Raw genomic sequence first — 21,602 nt, forward strand, 5'->3', positions numbered from 1 at the left:
TATGTCAAATGGGAGCCAGCACACACTTGCCTCTATTTAAAGTTAATCTGATTAACCCTAAATAAAGTTCAACTGTTCTAGTAGGCTTTTCCTGACATTTTTGCAGCTAAATCATATCATAACATTGTTAAAATCCATGGTCCGCAGATCCCATAGCTTAAAGCGATCTCATTGTATTAGCCAAGAGACGAGGTACAAAAGAATTTCCAAGGTATTACAGGTATACACCACAGAAGAACACGCCAAAGACAGTCATCATCAAGTGGATGAAATAAGGCATTACCAAAACCTGGATGTACCTCCGATACTAGTCAGACAGGCTGCCAAGAGACCAATAGAAATATAGTAGGAGCACCATGAATTGAAATGTATAGTGCATTACAAAAAAAACGTATTATTATTATTATTATTATTATTATTATTATTATTATTATTATTATTATTATTATTATTAATATTATTATTATTATTATTATCAATTTCTGTCCAATTCTTTTTTTCTTTTTTTTAAGAGAGAGCTCAGAATTGTTCATTCGGCAGTCTTACCGATTCAACATCTTATCAACATTGCTCTCTCTCTCTCTCTCTCTCTTTTTTTTTTTTTTTGCGTATGTGAGCGTTTCTGTCAAATATTGGCTGTTTTGTGCATTGTGCAACAATTATCTTCCATCTTCTGCATACTGCGTGTAGGCTATAGAATAGGTTAGCAAGAGGGAAGCCTTATCATGAAGAAAAACATCCAAGCCTGGCCTCATGTGGAAAAATGTGTTATGGCCCGATAAAACCAAGGGCAAAGATTCTAACCATAATTCCAAGAGCCGTGGTTGGTGCACTGAAAACACAACACTGCTCAACACCAAAAGAACATCATATCGTCAAAACGTCGTTTTGAGGCTGTTTTTCTTTAGCTCAGCTTAAACCAGAGCCTAAGTCAAGGTGGTGGGAGTTGTGAATAGTGTCATATATAGTCAGTGTTAGCACAAAACGTTATGCTTTGGCTAGCAAAAGAAAAAAAAGTTCAGAAAAGCCTAATAAAACACCTGAATTTTATTTTGGGTTCATCAGAGGAACGTTACAATTGGGCACTCAAATTATATTATTTTATTTTACGTTAATGATTGAATTGATAAATTTACAAAACATTTACAATAACAACAATTATTATTATTTTATTTTTTTTATTTAAAAACAAAACTATTTAGACTATTTGCGTTATTAAGTGTGCTATTGTTATTGTCATATTTAGCCTATTTATTTCAGAGACGCTGACCCGAAACGTAATCCGTTTCCATAGAAACGCTCTAAATACGGAAGCTTTCTGGGTGACTGGAGGTGAGACAGACGCTCAGAGGGGGAGACAGCGGGCAGGAGCACACGAAGGAGGCCATGGAGCAGATTGACTGACGTGGAAAGAAGTGTCCAGAGTCCGCAACTAACTTTGGCAGAGTGTCTGAAGCATCTGTCTCCTCCTCACAAACTAAAGTCGAAGGTTTCACGCGTACCAAAACGAAACACAATAAAGCAGAATGAGCCTGGACAAAGCCGAGCTGTGTGATTCACTTCTAACATGGGTAAGTTCTACTTAGCCGCGTAGCATTGCTAACCGCTAACAGGTGACATGACAACAGTGGCGAGTTAAACTTTTGAGCCAATGGAACACTGTTTGATAAATTGTCACGATGTCGCCGAGAACGAAATGGTCGAAGTAGCCGACGCGTAGACGGGTGTGAAAATTGAGCGTGCAGAAGCTAACAAAGCTAACCTGCACGGCTAACTCTCTTTGAACAAACTGTTTACTTTTCTATGATATATTTACCTTACTCTGCTGCAGTGTCGGCAAAGAAATATTTCCTTAAAACAGAAGTATGAGATAAGTGGCGATTCTTGAGTTTAACTCGGTAGTTTTTCAATCAAAATACACCTGTCTGCTTGTTACACACCGGAATTGTGAACGCCTAAACGAACACGTCAATTAATATCTAACAAGGTAACAACCCTGTCAGAGTATATCAAATCGCATTTTACACAAGAAAAGAAAGGAAGACAAAGGTTTGTATAATATGCAAAAATGATTGAAACAAGTTATTTGAATATTAACTGGGGCAGCGTGGTATAATCAACTATATTGTTCTGAGGTTAGAACCACAGCTCCTTCCATTTGTGAAGTTGTGTTCTCCGTGGGTTTTCCTCCATTAGGCCTTGTACACACATAGACAGTCAGGCTGATTTTTGTCCCTATTTTGCCAGTATAGTCTGAACCAAGGACATCAAAGGCCAGACAGTCTTTGTCTGAGATGTTAAGAATGCATTTGTTCCGATAATATTTTTTTTTTTTAATATTTGTCTTATTATTTTTTTGGGTATTTCCCTTATGCCAGTTATTTATTACACATTATTATTGGTAGTGTACATGACTGTAGGATGAATTGATAATATATTTTAGTATGAAAAACAAGGTATGCCCAGCATGTGGTTCTGGGACTTTTGCGGTTTTGTTTTACAGAAAAAAAAATATAGAAAAAAAAAAACAAACAAAATAAAAAGCAAAAACATTCATCTTGTATTCTATTAAAGTGTTAAAAAATGAAGAAAAGCCGAATGAAAGTGTTACATGTCGTTTATGAAGCTACTGATTGAAAACGCATGAGATGAAGCTCCACGCCCTGTTTTGTTGTTTATTTTTATCTTTTTTTTTTTTTCTTCTTTGGTCTGGTTTGGTCATGCCATTGTAGCATCACGTTTGCCCACGTTTGCCACGTTTGCCCTACAATGCACTGCTTCCATCTCCTCCCGGGTTTCCAGGTTACACTTGCCTGCGAGCGCAGTCATGCGGGCACCTCGCTCCTCCTTCAGTCGACCCAAACGAGTTTGGGCCGACATTCTTAAATATTGAACGTGTTCGGTATTTATGGCCAAGATCTTTTTGTATGTGGAAAGCCGACAACTCTAGAGCCATTTTGACTCTGCAAACTGTGACAGGGCGGCATGTAGCCAATCAAAGAAGTACTCTGTCTGACAAACAAGGAAGTGACGGTAAATAAAACAAAGTAATGTCCTACCCAATGTCCATCCATCCATTTTTTTCAGCAATTTAGTGTTCCTCACTAGTTCTTAGGGATGGGTTCATGACCAGTAGTGAAGATGGTCTTTATGTATGCCTGTAGGTGCAAATGTGAACGATATTGGTCTAATGGGAAAGACTGTCTAGCTTGCCTGCAACCCAAAGCCCTTTCACACTGCACTTGTTCATTGTGAAGGAACACAGAATGATGACATTGACACCACTCACCCCGTTGCCAGTGTGCCCATATTTGGACGTGCTGACAGTGCAGCACCAGGAAGTTGAAACCAAGACTTTTGTTGATCGTTTAGAAGAGAAGTAGACTGCATCTCGACAAGATGTATCTTTCCTTGTTGCACAAGAAAGCCCTGGCTTTGCCCATTTTAAGGAGGATGAAAAGACGAGCAGCAGAAAACAAAGGGAATGGTCAGGTGCAACCTTTTACTACAGTAATGGTCCGAGCGCCAGTTCCGCCATGACTGCTGCGAGAGTTGTGGCAAAAGTCTTATTATTCGTGATGCTAGCGACTGACGCTAGGGGTGTCAAACTCGGGTGGGTCAGTCTATACTCTTGTAAACAGAAAGTGAGATGTCTACTTAGCTAAACCATACTAATTCTATCCAAAAGTGTGTGTGTGTGTGTGTGTGGGGGGGGGGGGGGGGGGGGGGGGGGGGAGATTGGCTGACCTGATCCAGAGGTAAAGTTTTTTTTGTTTGTTTGTTTGTTTTTTGTTTTGTTTTTTGTAACGTGGTCTTGGCACTGTTGTCAGTTGCAGACGTTTCAGGTGCCATCATGCAACAACAAGCAAGACCTAACAAGTGGAGTGGCCATCGCACATGTCCTGCACACAATGTAAGGATATTATAATGTAGGATATGTATGCATTTTAGCTAATTTGGTTGGGGGGGGTTGTCACACAAATGCACACCATAAGGACTGGAACCTAAATTCGATATGTTTAGTTTATTGTTGTGATCCCTTAAAATATTTTCATTGCATTTCTCACTGAACTAATCAGACAGACCATTTACAATGCTGCATTAAGTTCCATTTCTGGTTGTATGGTTATGATGTTGCTTCATAATCATCACTGGTAACCCTCATCGCAAAAAGACAAAACACACTAGTGGAGTTAATCATTTCAGTGCTTGCCAGGTTGAAATCTTCGGAGATTTGCTGCAGTCCTGCATGAAATGACATATGATAACTGAAAATGTTGTTTGAACTGCAAATTGTACATAAGGTTCCTTTACATGAAGCATTGTCTGAATCTGTACTCGTATCATGTTGTAAGAGAGCAGCGTTGTGATGTCACTTGTTGTTTTCTCCTGCGCTTTCATCACCAGAGACCCCTCTTGGTTTACTGAAACCTGGCTGGGTCGGATCAAAGAAGAGAGCAGGGACAACTGGCGCCTCAAGGCAATGACACATTCTTTATCAACATGTTCAGAATTGTTCAAATTATTAAGCGTGTTCATGTTTTTCTCTTGTAGGTCAGCAACTTGAAAAAGATCCTCAAGAGTGTGCTGGAATATTACCATGACGTAAGGGATATTTTACTTCACTGTTATCCCACTTGCCTTATGGGACATGATCGTACAGGAACAAAAAGGGCCTTTGCGAAAATGCAGACACAAAGTTGGACGCATACTGTTAACTTCTGTGTTTGCTCTTGTGGTATATTCGGATCTCCAACAACAGATACTGGGTCACCAGGTGTTGGAAGAACATTTGCCAGATGTGAATCTCATTGGTGAGATGGGTGATGTCACTGAGCTGGGCAAGCTGGTGCAGCTCGTCTTGGGCTGTGCTGTCAGCTGTGAGAAGAAACAAGGTAAACTCTGAATTTTTACAGGGATTTCTAAAGAAACAAAAAGGCAAATGTCTTTAAACTGGATGTGCAGCAGTTGGGCACAATATTAGCTACATGATTCTTGTTTTATAACACTCTTGGCGTCATAGCAAGCTGAGTGGCTGAATTGAGGACAATTTGCAGCTTATGCTTTTGTAAAGAGCATCCAAATGATCAGGTCACGCAAGCTAAGCTGCTTTGACTCTTTGGCAAAAAGAAACGGTGCTAGTTTTCTTTTCAGGAGCGTATTTGTCACTAATCTGTTTTTTTTTTGTGTGTGTGTTGTTGTTTTTTGGCTGCACCTCACCAATCTCTCTCTTTTCTTAAACCCAGAGCAAATCCAGCAGATAATGACACTTGAGGAATCTGTCCAGCATGTCGTCATGACAGCCATTCAGGAGGTAAGTCAGCAGCTTGTGATTCTCTCGGTAGTTTGCATTTGACATCCTTTGAGTCCTTGGTTAATTCAAAATCAACAAATCCCTCCTAATCAGAGATGGAACTAAATGCCAGGAAGCATTCCAATATTTCACAAATCTCTATCTGACTGTGTATATATGCTTATCTATCTACATCTGTAAAACAAGCATTTCATAATATGGCCTTTACAAAGCTGATGATGTGTAACTTTGATTTAGAGTACAGTGGAACCTCAGTTTTCGTCATTTCAAAGAGTGCCAATAACCGAATTGACCATAAATGGAAGCTATATTTTACACAGGAAATTAATTAAGTAAATCTAATTCATGTGCTGCAGACACCTAAAAATACTCACAACTGCTGTAGTTTGCTACATAAACAATGAAATTAAATCCATTCTCTGAGCCGCCTAAATGTTTATTTAAGCCTGCTGACTGGTGTGTCAGTCGGTCTGCCTGGGGCCCTTTCATGCCAAAGGAAAGAAATGTTGAGCGTAAAAAACTAAACGTCCAAGTGCCATTGCAATGTATTGCACAGTAAGTGATGTTCACTGGGAAGGGTGAGCACTGCTTGCTATCAGCAGCGACTGTTCAGATTACTTCCCTGGTACAAGTCATCAGTCAAGTAAGGAAAAATGTACCCTATTTCTATTGTGCAGTATGAATTCATGGACTTATGTATGGCAAAGCGGAGTAAATGTACAAATTAATAAATACATTAATATTGTACATAGAGCATTTTGACTTGGTTATTTTATAATTAGCTTACATGATGAAAAATGGATGGACACCCCTGCTCTAGTGTTTATAATAGTCTTTATCAAGGGGCACTTTTGAACATTTCTTGTCCTTGTGTTGGCTCATTCCACAGCCGCATTAATAAGCACAAAAAGCTTTTAAAATGCTTCTGATGAATGTGGGGGTGACGATGACTCAAGAAAATTCTTAGCAAAATAAAGTACCACATGCGCATGGGATGCTATGTGTGAGGCCAGATTGGAAAAATGAGACCATTCTCAACTGTAAGAAAATCGAGTGGGCGTATGAAAACTGGGACCCAAGTTCTGCGAAAACCAGATCATATGAAAACCGAGGTTCCATTGTGGTGATAGTTTGGTTTTCTGTTTCTTTTGTGTTGTAAACCTCCCCTAAGCCTTAGTATATCAAACTAAGCATGACTTTTGAAGAAATGTTTATGTACTGAATAAGTTGAGCTTTTTGTTGACCTGGGTGGTTTGAATGTAGCTTTTATCAAGAGAGCCCTCATCTGAGCCAGGAAGCCCAGAGACCTATGGAGACTTCGACTACCAGGTGAAACACAAAACTGTTTCTCTCCTGTCTATGAAAAACATCAGTTTCCTGCAAAACAACAACAACAAAAGCACTAGACATGAAAGGTATTTTTTCTTCTGTGTTTGCAGTCCAGGAAGTATTATTTCCTAAGTGAGGAGGCAGGTGAAAAAGAGGACCTCCGTCAGCGCTGTCGAGACCTGGAACATCAGGTTAGTTGATGATGTCTTATTAATACAGAAATGGCAAGAACCGGTCTGCTGCACAGTGTGTTTCAGTGCGTTGATGCATTCTGGCCCTTATTGATTGGAGCGCCTGTTTGTTTTCATTGGATGGGATGTTGTGTAACCTTGGCTTGTTTGTCCTCCACTCCCAGAGAAGACACTGATTGTTTTGACCCCCCCAAACTTACATTGTTGTCAAGTGTTGCATAACTTGAAGCTAAAAGTGACACTTTTTTTTTTGATGGAGCCGCAGCCAACTCCAATTTACACTGCGCTCAGCCCACCTGTTTGTTTACTTGCGTAGCCCACGCTTTAGGAATTAGTCACTTGTTTGGACATTTATTTGCTGTTGGTGGTCCTGTGCTAAAGCATGCAATCTGTCCTTAAAGTGCAGTGTAGGTTCCAAGTATTCCATCAGGTAAGTAGCCACTCGCCCTCCCCCTTTTTTTTTTTTTTTTTTTTTTTTTTTTTTTTTTTTTTTTTTTATATATATATTGTGTTGCTAGCTTGTCTAACCCAAAAGCACCCGCCTGCTTGGCCCAACTACATTTTGTAAATATACTGTCCATGACATACTTTTTCTCAAACTAATTTTCCCCCTTACAACAGTATGCGCTCCTTGCCCAAAGTTATTTTTAATCCATTCATTCACCCTAAGGCGAAAGTTAACAACTTCACCATTGAGAGAGTTCCAGCCGCTGGGGAACATTTTATACCAGCTGACTAAGCCTTGAGGAGTGAGCATGCAAAATAAGAACATAGCATGTCTATGCTTTAATTTTCTGTGACTTTGTCACACGCTTGTATCGTTCCAGTTGTTTTCACAAGAATGCCCGTCTTCTGTCCTGATTCTCAATAAAGTTCAGTCCCTGTTGGATGCATATTCCTGGATGTGCGCCTTTTCCTCGCGGTGTTCCTCTCATGTCTCTCTCCATGTTTCTCCACAGTTGTCGGTGGCTCAGGAGGAGAAATTGTCGTTCCAAACGGAGACTCGTTCCTTGAAGGAGAAGCTGAGCCGCTGCGATTCCCTGGACGTCTCCAGTACTGCCATCACTGGCAAGAAGCTGCTGCTTTTGCAAAGTCAAATGGAGCAACTCCAAGATGAAAACTACAGGTAAAAGCACTCTGTAATCGTAATTATATCGTATCGAAGATAAATGTCATGGCAAGGGGCTTTCTTTGAATAATTTGAATGTTATCATAGTCGAACGTAACAGGATGCTTGCGTCTTCCCCCCCCCCTGTTCACTTCACATTCTAATTGCACATGTCAGACTGGAGAGCAGTCGAGATGACATGCGTGTGCGTGCGGACATGCTGGAGCGCGAGTTGGCCAACGTGCAGCAACGGAACGAAGATTTGACCAGTCTTGCGCAAGAAGCGCAAGGCCTCAAAGACGAGATGGATATTCTCAGGTAAGACCCACTTTCCTCTCTTAAGTCCCTCATTCGATTGCATCCTTCATGCATGTATTATTTTTGAATCGAAGGGGCAGTGGGTAGAATGTAGTGCCACCTATTGGTGAACTAATAGAATGCAGTGACATAAGGTTGAACTACGGTGCCGCAGATTAGGCCACACTTCACAAGCCTGCCACCAATTTACTATTTTTGCTAAGTTCTTCTCCTTCAGTTAGCTGTAGCAGAAAGATAATGTAATTAGTATGTTAATGTGTGAGAACTTTTTTGGGACATTGAAATGAATAGTGGGTTTCTAAATCGAATGAACATTGAAAACTTCTACTTGCGGTCCGGTCCCTAGGGCTCTGCAAAAAATCGAATTAATTCCTTCGTCATTTTAAAAATCGAATCGTTGAAAATTTGCTGAATATTGACATCGAGTTTTGTCTTCTGGATTATTAAAAGTTGTTGTGCTCATGTTCTTACATCCAAATGTTATTGAGTTGTAATCGTTTCAGAATGCTGGATGTGTACGTGACAAGACGTGTACAATAGCTACCAGGTAATTGTTGCATTTAACTCATTCACTGCCTTTGACAAGTATACTTGTCAATTGTATTTTTTGGAGCGGTGCTAAATGGGGGCGAATCTGATTATGCTCCACTCTAAATATCAAACTTGTAAACAACTTTACTGATGCCCAACCACCGGTAGATGACATAATTGCCCCATTTTGCATAAAATAAACACAGTTTCAGAGTCCATGGGAGAAATGGCTGTATTTTGGCAAACCTACATTTTTCTACTGTCAATTATAAAAGAACGGGACGAGGCAAAAAGTAGGGAGTCTATTCTGTCATTTGGAACGTTATATCACGTGAGTATTGGAAATTTTAAAATTTTCTATAATGGCTGGCAGTGAATGAGTTTTAAACGTAAGCTATGAATGTTAGGTTTATGTTAAAACTGATTTTGAATCAGTATACATTATTGTTGTCTGAGCAATGTGCACAGGGATTATTTTTGAATAACTGAAACCTTTAAATAAATGTTAGATTAAAATGGATTAAAATCGTCATCATCCTGAATGGCAGAATTCTATAACCCTCGCTGTCCCTATAAAAATAAAAGCAAGCCAATGCTGCATGATGTGAAAATAGTACATTTGTTTTGTGACTGTTCAAAATGTGACGGAACAAAGCTTCACTCTAAAAACAAATGTGGCTCAATTTTATTTCATCAACTGGTTGCACACAATAAAATCATCTGGATCCAGAAACACATTTTAACCAGATGTATGGTTTCCTTAAATATCTGGAACCAGATGATTTATTTCGCGCAACTACTCAGTGAAATAAAATTGAGTAAATTCAACTCATTATTTTTTTTTCAGTGAGTTTAGTTCAAAACAAAACTTAAAACTAAAACTGGGGGGGCGGGGGATGCTTTTTATAAAAAAAATAAATAAAAAAAAATCAAAGTAACTGAAACTACATTACTGTATATGTCTACAAAACTAACTACAATTACTGAATAGTGACTGTCTCCTTCATTTTCAACTTTGGTAGTTAATTTAATATATGAGCCTTGGGAGTGATTTTTAAGTGTATTTATTTTGGTATTAGCCCGTTTTGAAAGTGTGTCACACTTTAGTGGCATCATCTTAGCAGCAGCCAATAAGCGCCTCCAAATGGTGTCACCCGTCGGCGACGGTTTTGTATGTTTGGCGCCAATGGTTTTGTCATTTAACAGCCTGAAATGCAATGCTACGTATTATATGTAAGAAATCTGTTTTTTTGTTTGTTTGTTTTTTTCATAATGATCAAAACATCTACAGTATATAGCTTAATAGTGCACTAGTACTAAACCTAAGCATTAAAAAAAGTAAAACTAATACGAACTTAACACCACCACCCTCAAAAGTAAAAAAAAAAAAAAAAAAAAAAAACTTTAATGAAAATTCCCGAACAATAATAACACTTAACAGAAGATTATTTGACCCCCTTTGCGAAGAAGGTCAGCATTTCAAATCCTAAAATGCAGTCTCATGGCATCATTAGTGGGCTTCCACCTCAGGTTGTCATGGAGAGCTGAAACTTGGGATGTTAGCGGTACAGTAATTAGCCATCATGTGCACACAGCACACCTTTGTTTGAGTTTCACACTCCCAATTTTGTCCCCATTCAGTTTTGTGGAAAACAGGTTTGAGAGATTTGCTATTCAAGCGGCATGTTTGATTATTCAGTATCTAAACTGAATATTTTATACTTTATTTATATAGTTCTGAACTTTTTAACCAAGTCCTTTGACGTCTGAAATGACGCATCACAACACAATTGAATGTGGGAAATGGAATCCATGTGAACGCTTAAAGCTCCATTCTCATCTTCCACTCACAGAAACAACTCCCACACTGCCCACACACACAGACGTCCATTCACCTCCTCACTCTGACATCTGTGTTGATAAAAGACATTTCGTGCATTGATGCCGCTCTGCGTCACAGCCTTTCCAAAGTAGAAGCGGAGCAATCCCACGTTCATCCCTTAGCGATGCCTTGTGTGCTTTATCTCCTGCTCCTCAGGCATTCCTCCGACCGGGTGAAGCAGCTGGAGACCCTGGTGGAGACTTACAAGCGGAAGCTGGAGGATTTGGGTGACCTCCGCAGACAGGTGCGCCTCCTGGAGGAGCGCAACACTGTGTACATGCAGCGCACCTGCGAGCTGGAGGAGGAGCTCCGCAGGGCCAACGTCTTTCGTTCTCAGATGGACACGTACAAGAAGCAGGCAAGCTGGCTTGGGGGGGGGGGGTCCAGGCATACTTTTTCTGTCTTGACATCAAAGTGCTATGAAACACAGTCTGGTGGCCTGTGCTCGTGCTCAGAGAGAGTTTGTTGCCAACGCAGCCGTTGCTATGCCCTCTTGACTTGCAGGCTCACGAGCTTCACACCAAGCACCAGGCCGAGGCCATGCAAGCTGAGAAGTGGCAGTTTGAGTACAAGAACCTTTATGACAAGTATCACGCACTTCAGAAAGAGAAAGAAGTGAGTGGTTAACACAAAAAGTTGAGTTGTTATAGATCCCTTTACTGTTTACAAACAAAGTGGACGTCATCGAGTTGCGTGCGCCCTCACAGCTGGAGCAGAAAGAATGGCGTACACAAGTCGACTCGATGAAAAGGATTGCAAAAACTAACATTGTCAGACAGAAGGCAACTTTCTGATCCATTATTCCATAATTCCTGACCACTTACTCAACATTTCAAGACACTGATCAAATAAGTTGTCAATCAGACGACGCTGACTTGTTTTGCTACATTAGAGTGGCTAATCCGTGCCTGCTACGATCAACAATTGAATGATATTTTGCGTGTTTTGGAAGTTTGCAGCAGCAAATAATGTGGCTTTATGGATGTAAAGCTTGGTGTGAAGTGACCACAATTTTACTGGACTCTTGTCGATGTAATCGGACCATTTTTGATGGAGTTTGACACGGTGTATTGTATAGCATTCCCGGGCAAGTAGCCAGGTTGAATTAGCCATTGTTGGTGACACACATGGCAAAATTCACGACGGCCCATCGATGGACCCTTCGAACGATAAGAAACAATAACTTACCAGATATGAAATGAGCACCAGAAACATGCGCATTCCAGATGATGATGTTGGTCCAACCTGTTCGTTTTATAGCTTGCAGCCACAGGCTCCTCCGGTGTTTCTGAAAGCGCCTGTTTCCTCTTGGAATTAAGAATTGATTTATTTATTTTAATAAACCCACTTTCAGTCCGATTCGTACACACAACAGCTAGGCATGATGATGTACTTTGAAACAGACTATCCCAAAAAAATATAAAATTCCACGATAAACGACAAATCCTCACTCCCACACACGTATATCTCCTTTGTTTCTGTTCCAACTTTGTGCGTGCAGTATTGATGACGTAGGCTCTAAAGGGTTCAGTGTTACAGGTTTACAGTGTTCCCTTGTTTATCGCGGGTGTTGCATTCTAAAAACAACCCACGATAATGGCAATTCGTGTTAATTCAAAGGAAGAAAAAAAATCTGTTAATTATATATATATATATATTATTTTTTTTTTTTTACTTTATTAGAAATGTTTTTTTTCATTTAAATTCATTTTTCCCATTAAAAGTATGTTTTGTTTTGTTTTTTGTTTTATTTGCTGGCACAGTATATATTTTTTTCATTTATCATGTTTTTTTTGTTTTGGTATGATTTTTAGTTTATTATGAATGCTTTTTCATTCATTTTTTATTTTTCACATTTAGTCATTTTTTGCCATATTAAAGTATGTTTGCTTGTTTTTTTTTTTGTTTTTTTTATTTTACTTATTATACAGCACAGTATATGTTTTCTATCTCCGGAATGCAATGTCGTGGAACGACAGGACAGACGCCTGTTGGAAAGATCTCATTGAGATGAATCCGTGGATGCCCATATGTGCCCGGTCGAACGTAGGGTTCGAGGGATAAGGATGTACAAATACAAAAAATGAATAAACCAAAAAGCAAGCTGTAAAAAATCTGCGAAACAGTGAGGCCAAGAAAGATGAACCCGTGATAAATGAGCGAACATCGTACATCAGGTTTGCCCAAACTCAAACTCAAATGTTTGTTTTTAGCGCCTGATGACTGAGAGGGACACACTTCGGGAGACAAATGATGAGCTGAGGTGTGCACAAATCCAACAGAAGTGTCTCAGTGATGCAGGTAGGCTTAACATTGATGTAACTGAATGACAGTCACAGCTGAAGAAGTCAATCACCAACAATATTAACCAATCAAAAAGAAAATTTAAATCACGGATGCCATAATTGCCAGTGATATTGTAAATTAGGACGCTGCTAATTTTCATGGAGAGCCACTCAATGCCGAACATGGAATCAAGCGACAGAAATCAGTCTTTGCTGTTTTTGTGCTCGATCTGAAATGTAATCTCCCCACAGGAGGTTTGTGCGACAGTGCAGCTGCCGTTGGAAACCTCGCCGCAGAGATCATGCCCACGGAGCTCACGTATGTATTCATGCTGATGTGCAAAAGCTGCAGGTCCGAGGGCTTATGTTGTGCCCTAACTGATGACATTTTACCTTATTCGGATACAAATATGCACTGATGGCGCTATATTTGTTTTATATAATTTGAAATCACCTACTGAATTTGACTAAAGTTTATTTCTAGTTCTTGAGAGCAATTCTTGGGATGATGTTCCCCAAATGGACAAAAATATTGACCTCTGAAAGGGGTAATTGGCAATTATTTTCAAAACAAAAATACCATGTTTTTAAATCAGTCTTTGGCATACATGATGAATGTGATGTTTGGATACATCAACAGTCTCTGCTCCGATCTTGTGCCTCTAATTTGATGTGAAAACAATCAGTCAGAAACAAACGTCACCAGTTTGTCTCACACCTGCTTTAAAAAAAAAACAACTTAATTTATTACTAGAGTAGGGATAGACCGATTATCGGCGCCGATATTCAGCATTCTGACGAATATTGGCATCTGCCATTTTGAAGAATTATTTGGCCAATGATAGATCCATTTAAAGAAGTATTCAATAGGGATGTCACAATAAGGGTCATATCGTGATATCGCGATAATAAAAACTGCCACAATATCATCGTCGTCATGTTCACAATATTTAAAAGGAACACATCTGTTAAAAAAGTAGGGTTGATTTCCATTTGTGCAGTTTTGGCACCCTCTAGTGGCTAGTTCATTAGTGCAATTTAATTTTCATTAGGGATGTTTTGGCCTTCTATGTTTAAATTGTCAGATTAAGGGGAACCGAATTTACTTGTGAAGCGATCAATGTGTGCTTGCATTACCAAGTAAGTGCCTCAATATTATTAGAGATTGTAGGGGGTTTATATGCATTGCTGTTATGTACAAAAGCACAATATTGTGCTTTTTTTTCTTTTCTTTTTTTTTTAACAATATTGTGTTGTTGTTTTTTAGTATCTCCAACGCTCCCACAATATCATAATTATCGTATCGTGACCTTCATATCGTGATAATATCGTATTGTGATGTTTGGATATCGTTACATCCCGAGTATTCAAGGGGGGAAAGAAATTGGGGAAGTAATTATTTAAATTTTCATAGATGCTTCTGAGCCTGGGAACGTCTGTCCTTGAAATTAAAACTAAGATAAGTAAAATTTTAATACTTCAGATATTTAAAAAAATTATTTATTTTTTCCCCCTGTAGCAAACAATAAGGGAGCTATTTACTTTATTTCACTTTTTGAAGAGATGCTACTACCCCTGGAAGATCCCTGAACTTTTTGTTAGATCTTTAAAACAGTCTATTGACTCATTTTGTGCTTTAAAAAAATAGTTTAAACTGTGTGTTTGAATCAGTTTAAATTATGGGAGAGGTCAAACCTATAAAGAAAGGTTAGGTATTTTGTTTTTGTTACATGGTCACTTTAGTGTATTTTCACCTGCTGTGAGTAGATTTGCAACATCATCCCTCACAAGAAATGAGAGTTCACTAAAATTGTTTCTTTGCATATCTAGAAAAACTAGCAGGAATGCGGATCTGTGATGGATTGGGGGGTAAGGGGGGGGCAAGCATCATCTTGATTGACCCTCCTTCTCCCCGTCTTGTCTTCATGTTGATTTCAGGGAGACGGTGGTGCGCTTGCAGAGTGAGAACAAGATGCTGTGTGTCCAGGAGGAAACCTACCGGCAGAAAGTCGCAGAGGCGCAGGCTGAGCTGGAGGGCGCTCTGCGCAGCAAGAATGCTCTGGAAACCCAAAACAGGTGACTATGGCACAAGAGCAACTCGACTCCTACCTGCTGGGTGCCGCCATATTGCGTGTTGCTTCACATTAAGATGGTTGTTTGGCGCAATGGTAGGAGTGATATCTGCCGAAATGTCAACTCACCCTCTGGACTGTGTGGGCCGGACTGAAGGACAGACGGCAGAAAGCCAGATTGTCTCTAGTCTGTGTGCGTGCGTGTTTGGATGCCTGCGGGCATGTGGACATGTGGGTGGACTGAGTGTGTGCGTGTGCAGCCCAGCAACACCAGGCCCAGGGTGTGGGAAGCATCTTCAGTAACAGGAGGGGAAGGAGCGCGGTGACCATGCTCAGTGGAGCGCAGCGCCGCATGGCCCGGCAGCGCGCAGATGCACAAGGATCGACACTTCTCACTACTCATCTTCCTCCCACTCATTTAACTTTGCCGTTTCATCCCTCCTTCTTCTCGACGGGCTCGTCAACAAAATCCCGCCTTTGTTTTTGTTGTTCACGCAGGCTGCAGCAGCAGCAGATCTCTGAGCTGCGCTCTCAGGTCGAGGAGCTCCAGAAATCACTTCAAGAGCAGGACAGCAAGACAGAGGATGTGAGTGCTTGTTTCTCCACCTTCCACTTTAGTTTCACATTGACAAAAATGACATATTTGGCAACTTAAGTGGGTGGACAAAATGGGCAGATTTCAAATATGTATCTTGTCATGATTACTATCTGCGATCACAAGGCATAATAGGAAAAAAGGGGTTTTAAATGTAACATTTATTGTTCATAGTTGAATAACTTTTGAATAAATGGAAACATTTTTATTTGAATCGTATGGTAATAGTTTTCACCAACCCTGCCCCAAATAGTGAAAATCTTGAACCTCCTAAACTAACTTCAAGAGAGTTCCTTGGCTCCAGGATGGCCCCAAACCAATATGTACACAAAAATGGCTAATAATGTACACCATTCAGACAAGTCAAGGAAACTGAAATCTACTCAATGTAACTACGGTAAGGCTAACTTCAAAATAAATTTTCCCAAATAATACATTGACAACGCAAATAGCCTTAGTAGACTTTTACTTTGAAGTTGGCCCACATCGTGGTGTGATGGCTAACTTGACTTCCCTTTTAGATGTTTAGGATTTTTTTTTATTGTAGTTTTGACATTGTAGTTGTGATCAAACTCCTATTCAATTGCTAATTGGAGATACTTAGAAACCGCTAATTAATTACGCCGACATTGTACAATACAGCAGAAGTCTCCGACATAAGTGGCTAGCAGCTAGCTGTTAGCATTACCAATGTCTGACTGGTAACTGGAAATGATTTTGACAGCTGGTACCTGGCTTGAATTCTTTTCCAATATGCTGGACAAAGGCTACTTTATTCACTCTCCATGTTTAAAGGAAGAGAATGTGCCTCAAATTGCATGCTGAGGTCTTTTTATTACTTAAAAAATGAGATAAATAGAACTTTGTCTTCATTTACTTTATAAAAACAATTTTGTCCATTAAAAAAGAAAAAACATTGAACCGCCCCCTAAAAGGTGTTTGTGATAGCACAGCACTTCAGAGTATCGACACCATGTATCTAGTATGTGCACAACCCTGAATCCATGTTACATAAATGAATGTTCCGTAGTAAAATAATTTGAAACAAACATGAGGCTCAGCAATATTTTTAGCAAGCGTAAAAGCCTAAATATTACACTTGCACAATCACACATGGGCAAACCAATATGCACACTAACCCTTTACATAAACATACCCCCCAAGCAAGATTGAGATTAGCTTGCATTTCCAAATTATCTTTTTTTTTTTCTTTTTTTTTTTTCTTGGGAGAACCCACTAAATAATTATTCTAGGTAATACAACCTGTCCAAAAAAAAACAAAAAACACCACTGACCACCAGTGGAGTGAGACAATGGGAAGCCTGGCGGGTTGCTATTCAGCGCCCTGGGTTTCTGAGATGAGAGAGAAAAACATAAGGAAGGGCTGATTGTACATATATCACTTATAATGTCCAACATTGGTGATCAATCAGCACCAAAATGTATGTGGACATCACTACAGAATGAGGAAGGGAGCAACTAAGTTGTTGATAATGAATTTTTGATTTTGCAGCGGGGACACAGAAGTCTTAGAAGCTCACATTTAATGTCAATAAAATACAAAATATTGTGCCGATTGCGTTTATATTGTAGAGTATGGAGTAAACATGAGCAGGGCTGTCCATATGAATTTTGGTGACGATTGGTCACAGTTTTTGCACGCTAAGCGACAACTCAACGTGGACACAGCAAACCAAGAAATTATACTACTAAAAGCTGCCGTCACGCCCTTCAATGACGAGCAACAATCATAAATGACAAGCGTTGCGTTACGCTGAAAGTCGTTATAAATAACACTTAAATCCCTTTTTTTTTTTTTTTTTCCTTCCGGCTGGGATTTTAGTACTGGCATAATTGCGTATTTGCCAAAGTTCAGCCCATTCAACGGCGCCTTGAAACTCCCCATTTGACATTTGCACAAGGCAACTTTTTCGTTGAGCACTTGATAAGCATGAGAAAATTGATTGCTTGGTGAGAATTGCTGTGCTCTACTTGGACACGTTTTGTGTGTGTGTGTGTGGGGGGGGGGGGGTTGCTAATTCACCGTTAATGCCTGCCCATCTCCTGTCTGTCTGTCTTGTCGTTACCCGCCTGCCCCACCGAACAACCGTGCCAAAATCAGGCTATCGTAAGTACGGCTCACACTCTGCCCAAATGGCCTGTGATTCAATTCTCGCAACAGATTTGACTTTGCGTGTGCATGTTTGTGTGCAGCCCTATCATAATAAAATTTTATGTTTTAATCTATTTTTTCCTTGTTTCCTGCATATAGTCCTCCTTATTGAAGAAGAAGCTGGAAGAACATTTGTAAGCCCCTCCCTTTTAGCGGTTTCTATTCTGTAGTTTTGGAATGTTTCATTTTAGTTAGGTTTTATTTCGTTTTGAGTTTTGTTTTTTAAATTTAGTTAGTTTTAAATAGTTTTCAGGGTGGTTATGTTAGTTTTTATTCATTTTAGTTATTTAATAAATGCTTAGTTTTAGTTTAGTTTGTTAGTTTCAGTATTGGTAGGGATGTAATTATGGAGTTAGAATCATGCCAAAACCCCGTAAACACACAAAAACATGATCTACGTACACAAAATGTGTCCTCTACGTACACAAAGAAGCATATCTTCAATTAAAACAACAAAAAAAAGTTTTGTGTACGTAGATCACGTTTTTTGTGTTTACGGGGTTTTGGCATGATTCTAACTCCATATGTATGCAAGCAGAGAGTTCCTCGACATATTGACTGTTCACAAGCATATTACATTACCTTTCATCTGAACATTAGCTCAGATTTTAAACATAGAAGGGCCAAAACATGTCTGCTGAAAATCAAACTGCACTAAAGACAAATAGCCAACAGAGGGTGCTAGAACTGCACAAAATTGAATAACCCAACTTTTTTTAACAAATGTGCTTTAATTAATATCGCAACATGACCACGACAATATATTGTGGCAGTTTTAATATCGCGATATCACAATATTGCCGTTATTGTTACACCCCTAAGTATTAGTTTTAGTTTTTAAAAGAAATGTGTATTACTTGTGCGCGAAGTTAAAAAAAAAAAAAAAAAAAAAAAAAAAAAAAACTACGGGAGCGACGTCAACTGAAGGTGCTTTTCTATTGGTTGCTTCTAGATGACATCACTTCTGTTGATATCAAAATATATCTATTTAAAATCATCATTTAAAGGCTCATGCATTAAATTACCAAAGTCTAAAATGAGGGGCATTTTTGCAATAATTAGTTTATTTTTGTAAACATAAAATGTAGTTTCAGTTAGTTTACATTTTTTAGAAAGCATTTTCGGGGTTTTTTCATATAGTTAACACAATTGTTTTTTTTTTATTTTAGTTAACTAAACTAATCTTGGTTGAAGCCAAAGTCTCACGTGCCGTTTGATTCCAGGGAGAAGCTCCAGGAAGCTCACACGGACCTGCAAAAGAAAAGAGAAGTCATTGACGACCTGGAGCCCAAGGTGGACAGCAACAGTTGAGTCCCCCCCCACAAAAAAAAAAAAAAAAAGTTTCCCATCCTTGAACCGCTTCGGCCGTAGATGACACAAGTCGATGTCCGCTCCTCTCGCAGTGGCAAAGAAGATCGATGAACTCCAGGAGATCCTGCGCAAGAAGGACGAGGACATGAAACAAATGGAGGAGCGATGCAAGCGCTACGTGGACAAGGCACGAACGGTCCGTAACTTTGACAGCAACGGAGGTTTCACTCATAAGGTACAGTAAGTATGCTTGATTGTGTGTAGGTGGTCAAGACCCTGGACCCCAAGCACCAGCCGCTAACTGTGCCTCCGGACGTTCAAGCCTTGAAGAACCAGCTGACAGAGAAAGAGAGAAAAATCCATCACCTGGAGGTGCGACGTTTTACACTTTGACATGAGCATGCACAAATGTCCTAACTGTCAGCATTTAAATGACGTTTTCCATCTGTTCGCATGTCACTTTAGCGTGATTATGAGAAGAGCCGATCCAGACATGACCAGGAGGAGAAACTCATCATTAGCGCTTGGTACAACATGGTAAGAAATGATCTCTGAATCTCCTTTCAGCAACATGAGGACTAATCGACTCTACGTCCGCTCCTCTCAGGGGATGGCCTTGCATCAGCGAGTGGCGGGCGAGCGGCTGAGCTCGCCCAACCAGGCCATGTCCTTCCTGGCCCAGCAACGGCTGGCCACCAACGCCAGGAGAGGCCTCACTCGGCCCCAGCCAAGATGAGACGTGGAAAGCGAGCCGTCCTTGATGTAGCTGTGCCTTGAAGATGCGTCGCTGCACACGCCCCCTGGTGGCATAACATGGTACCGTCGTGACTTCAAGAGGAGTGACTGTTGCACGGATTAACTCAAAATGTGGAGCACAGGGACTTTTGTGCTTGGGGTAAAACGAAAAAAAAAAAAAGTCTGTCTCACCTTTTAAGGTGACTTTTAGTTTTGTTTGTTAAGAACTGTATAGTGTCTTTTTTTTCTTTTTTTTCTCAGCCTTTTTTAAATGTATTTTAGGTCACTCTTAATCAAGTTAGTGTTGTCAGAATTGTAGTTAAGATTTGGAGGGATAAGAGGATTTCTTAAGAGGTCCAATGAAATCATGGTGCCCACTGAGGACGAATAGAAATGTGGCCTTGGACCATCCGCCATAAGCTACACTGGAATTACCTCCTTTTATACATACACTGTGCAACCACTTGAACTTTTATCTTCCTGCTGTTTTTTTTTTTTTCCCCTTTCATGTGAATGGGCTTAAGCTGCACAAAATAATACGTCCTATCTTTAGACTTGTTTTCACTTGAAAACTATTCTCCTAAGAACTCTCGCATGAGCAGCCAAAGCACTTTCCTAGAGCTTGTGGAGTGCCTTCACAAAGATGCCAAATCCATCCTGCGTGGTTAAAAATGAAATATGGGGGATTTGCAATGTGCTAACATTTGAGTCCTTCCCTTTGTTGTATTTTTCCGTAGATGTTAGTTGAATTGCATGTCCCACTGCATGTTTGTTTTCATTGATTTGCATGCGATTATTCTCACGAGTTAAATTTTAACTTGTGACCCCCCCCCCCCCAATTCTAAGCAGGGTAGTAATGGTTGTTTTGTCAAAGCGAAATGCACTCACCACTTTCGATTCTACACAAATGTGAATGTAGGCTGTTGAAGGCCTCCTAATGCATCACGGATACATAATGTGATTGACAAGTCGCAACACTAAAGGCTTTTTTTTTTTAAAGTTGAATTTAACTACTGAAACCGCAGGAATGCTCATGTGGAGTTTGTCTGTGCACAAGAAACCAACCAGCCTTCAATAGATGGCACTTATAGCATCACTGCTTATTTTCTATAGAGCGTGTGATGATGAAAATACACTACATCCCATGTCAAAGCTGCTGCTTACGGTCTTGTCCTTCATATCTCTGTCGACATATGTTGTTGTCTTTACTGACCAAAAATTGTGTGCACATTTTGTTGTGGTTCATAGGTTTGTACGTTTGGTGTTTGTTGCCCAATTGCTGGGATAACTTTGTTTGACTTTGTTTAAACTGGTCAAAAAGATGATGGCGTACTGTACTTCACACATTGATCCGGCAGGTTGGACATTTTGTAGGCTGTTATTTCTACTTTTGCACTACAAATAAATGGGAGTGTAAGATAAAAGATAGTAACTGGTGTTTTGTATTGTGCATGTTAAAAAATGTCAACAGTATTAAAGATGCACCTTTAATGACAAAATAACTTTAAAACAAATCACGTATGCTAACAATGCTTAATTGTAGTATTTTTAAGCACTTTACTGGCTACATCAGAGTTGCAAACTATTATAAATTTAGCTTAGTACTGCAAACTTATCAAACTAAAACCATCACGATGAACATTAATTAAAAGTATCAAAACTAAGCCTTGAGCATACTTTCAAAAACTGTATATAATGTAATGATACAATCTATACAGTTCCATAACACGGGGTGCATTTTCCATTTTCTCCTAATAA

The 21,602-nt window shown here is 39.7% G+C and overlaps 1 protein-coding gene across 1 annotated transcript; it reads left to right on the forward strand.

Moving 5' to 3' along the window:
* Window positions 1-1,315: 1,315 nt before the first annotated feature.
* hook2 (hook microtubule-tethering protein 2) lies at window positions 1,316-21,268 on the forward strand. Its single transcript, XM_077500513.1, has 22 exons — window positions 1,316-1,571; window positions 3,831-3,913; window positions 4,408-4,480; window positions 4,555-4,605; window positions 4,763-4,895; window positions 5,247-5,314; window positions 6,578-6,643; window positions 6,754-6,834; window positions 7,794-7,960; window positions 8,120-8,260; window positions 10,830-11,031; window positions 11,178-11,288; window positions 12,887-12,974; window positions 13,211-13,277; window positions 14,897-15,034; window positions 15,529-15,616; window positions 17,898-17,932; window positions 19,022-19,104; window positions 19,202-19,305; window positions 19,374-19,481; window positions 19,575-19,646; window positions 19,717-21,268. The coding sequence occupies exons 1-22, from the start codon at window positions 1,527-1,529 to the stop codon at window positions 19,843-19,845; spliced, it is 2,133 nt and encodes a 710-aa protein (XP_077356639.1). The 5' UTR covers window positions 1,316-1,526; the 3' UTR covers window positions 19,846-21,268.
* Window positions 21,269-21,602: the final 334 nt, after the last annotated feature.

The sequence above is a fragment of the Festucalex cinctus genome, chromosome 1, assembly GCF_051991245.1.
Source record: "Festucalex cinctus isolate MCC-2025b chromosome 1, RoL_Fcin_1.0, whole genome shotgun sequence".
Lineage (NCBI taxonomy): Eukaryota > Metazoa > Chordata > Actinopteri > Syngnathiformes > Syngnathidae > Festucalex > Festucalex cinctus.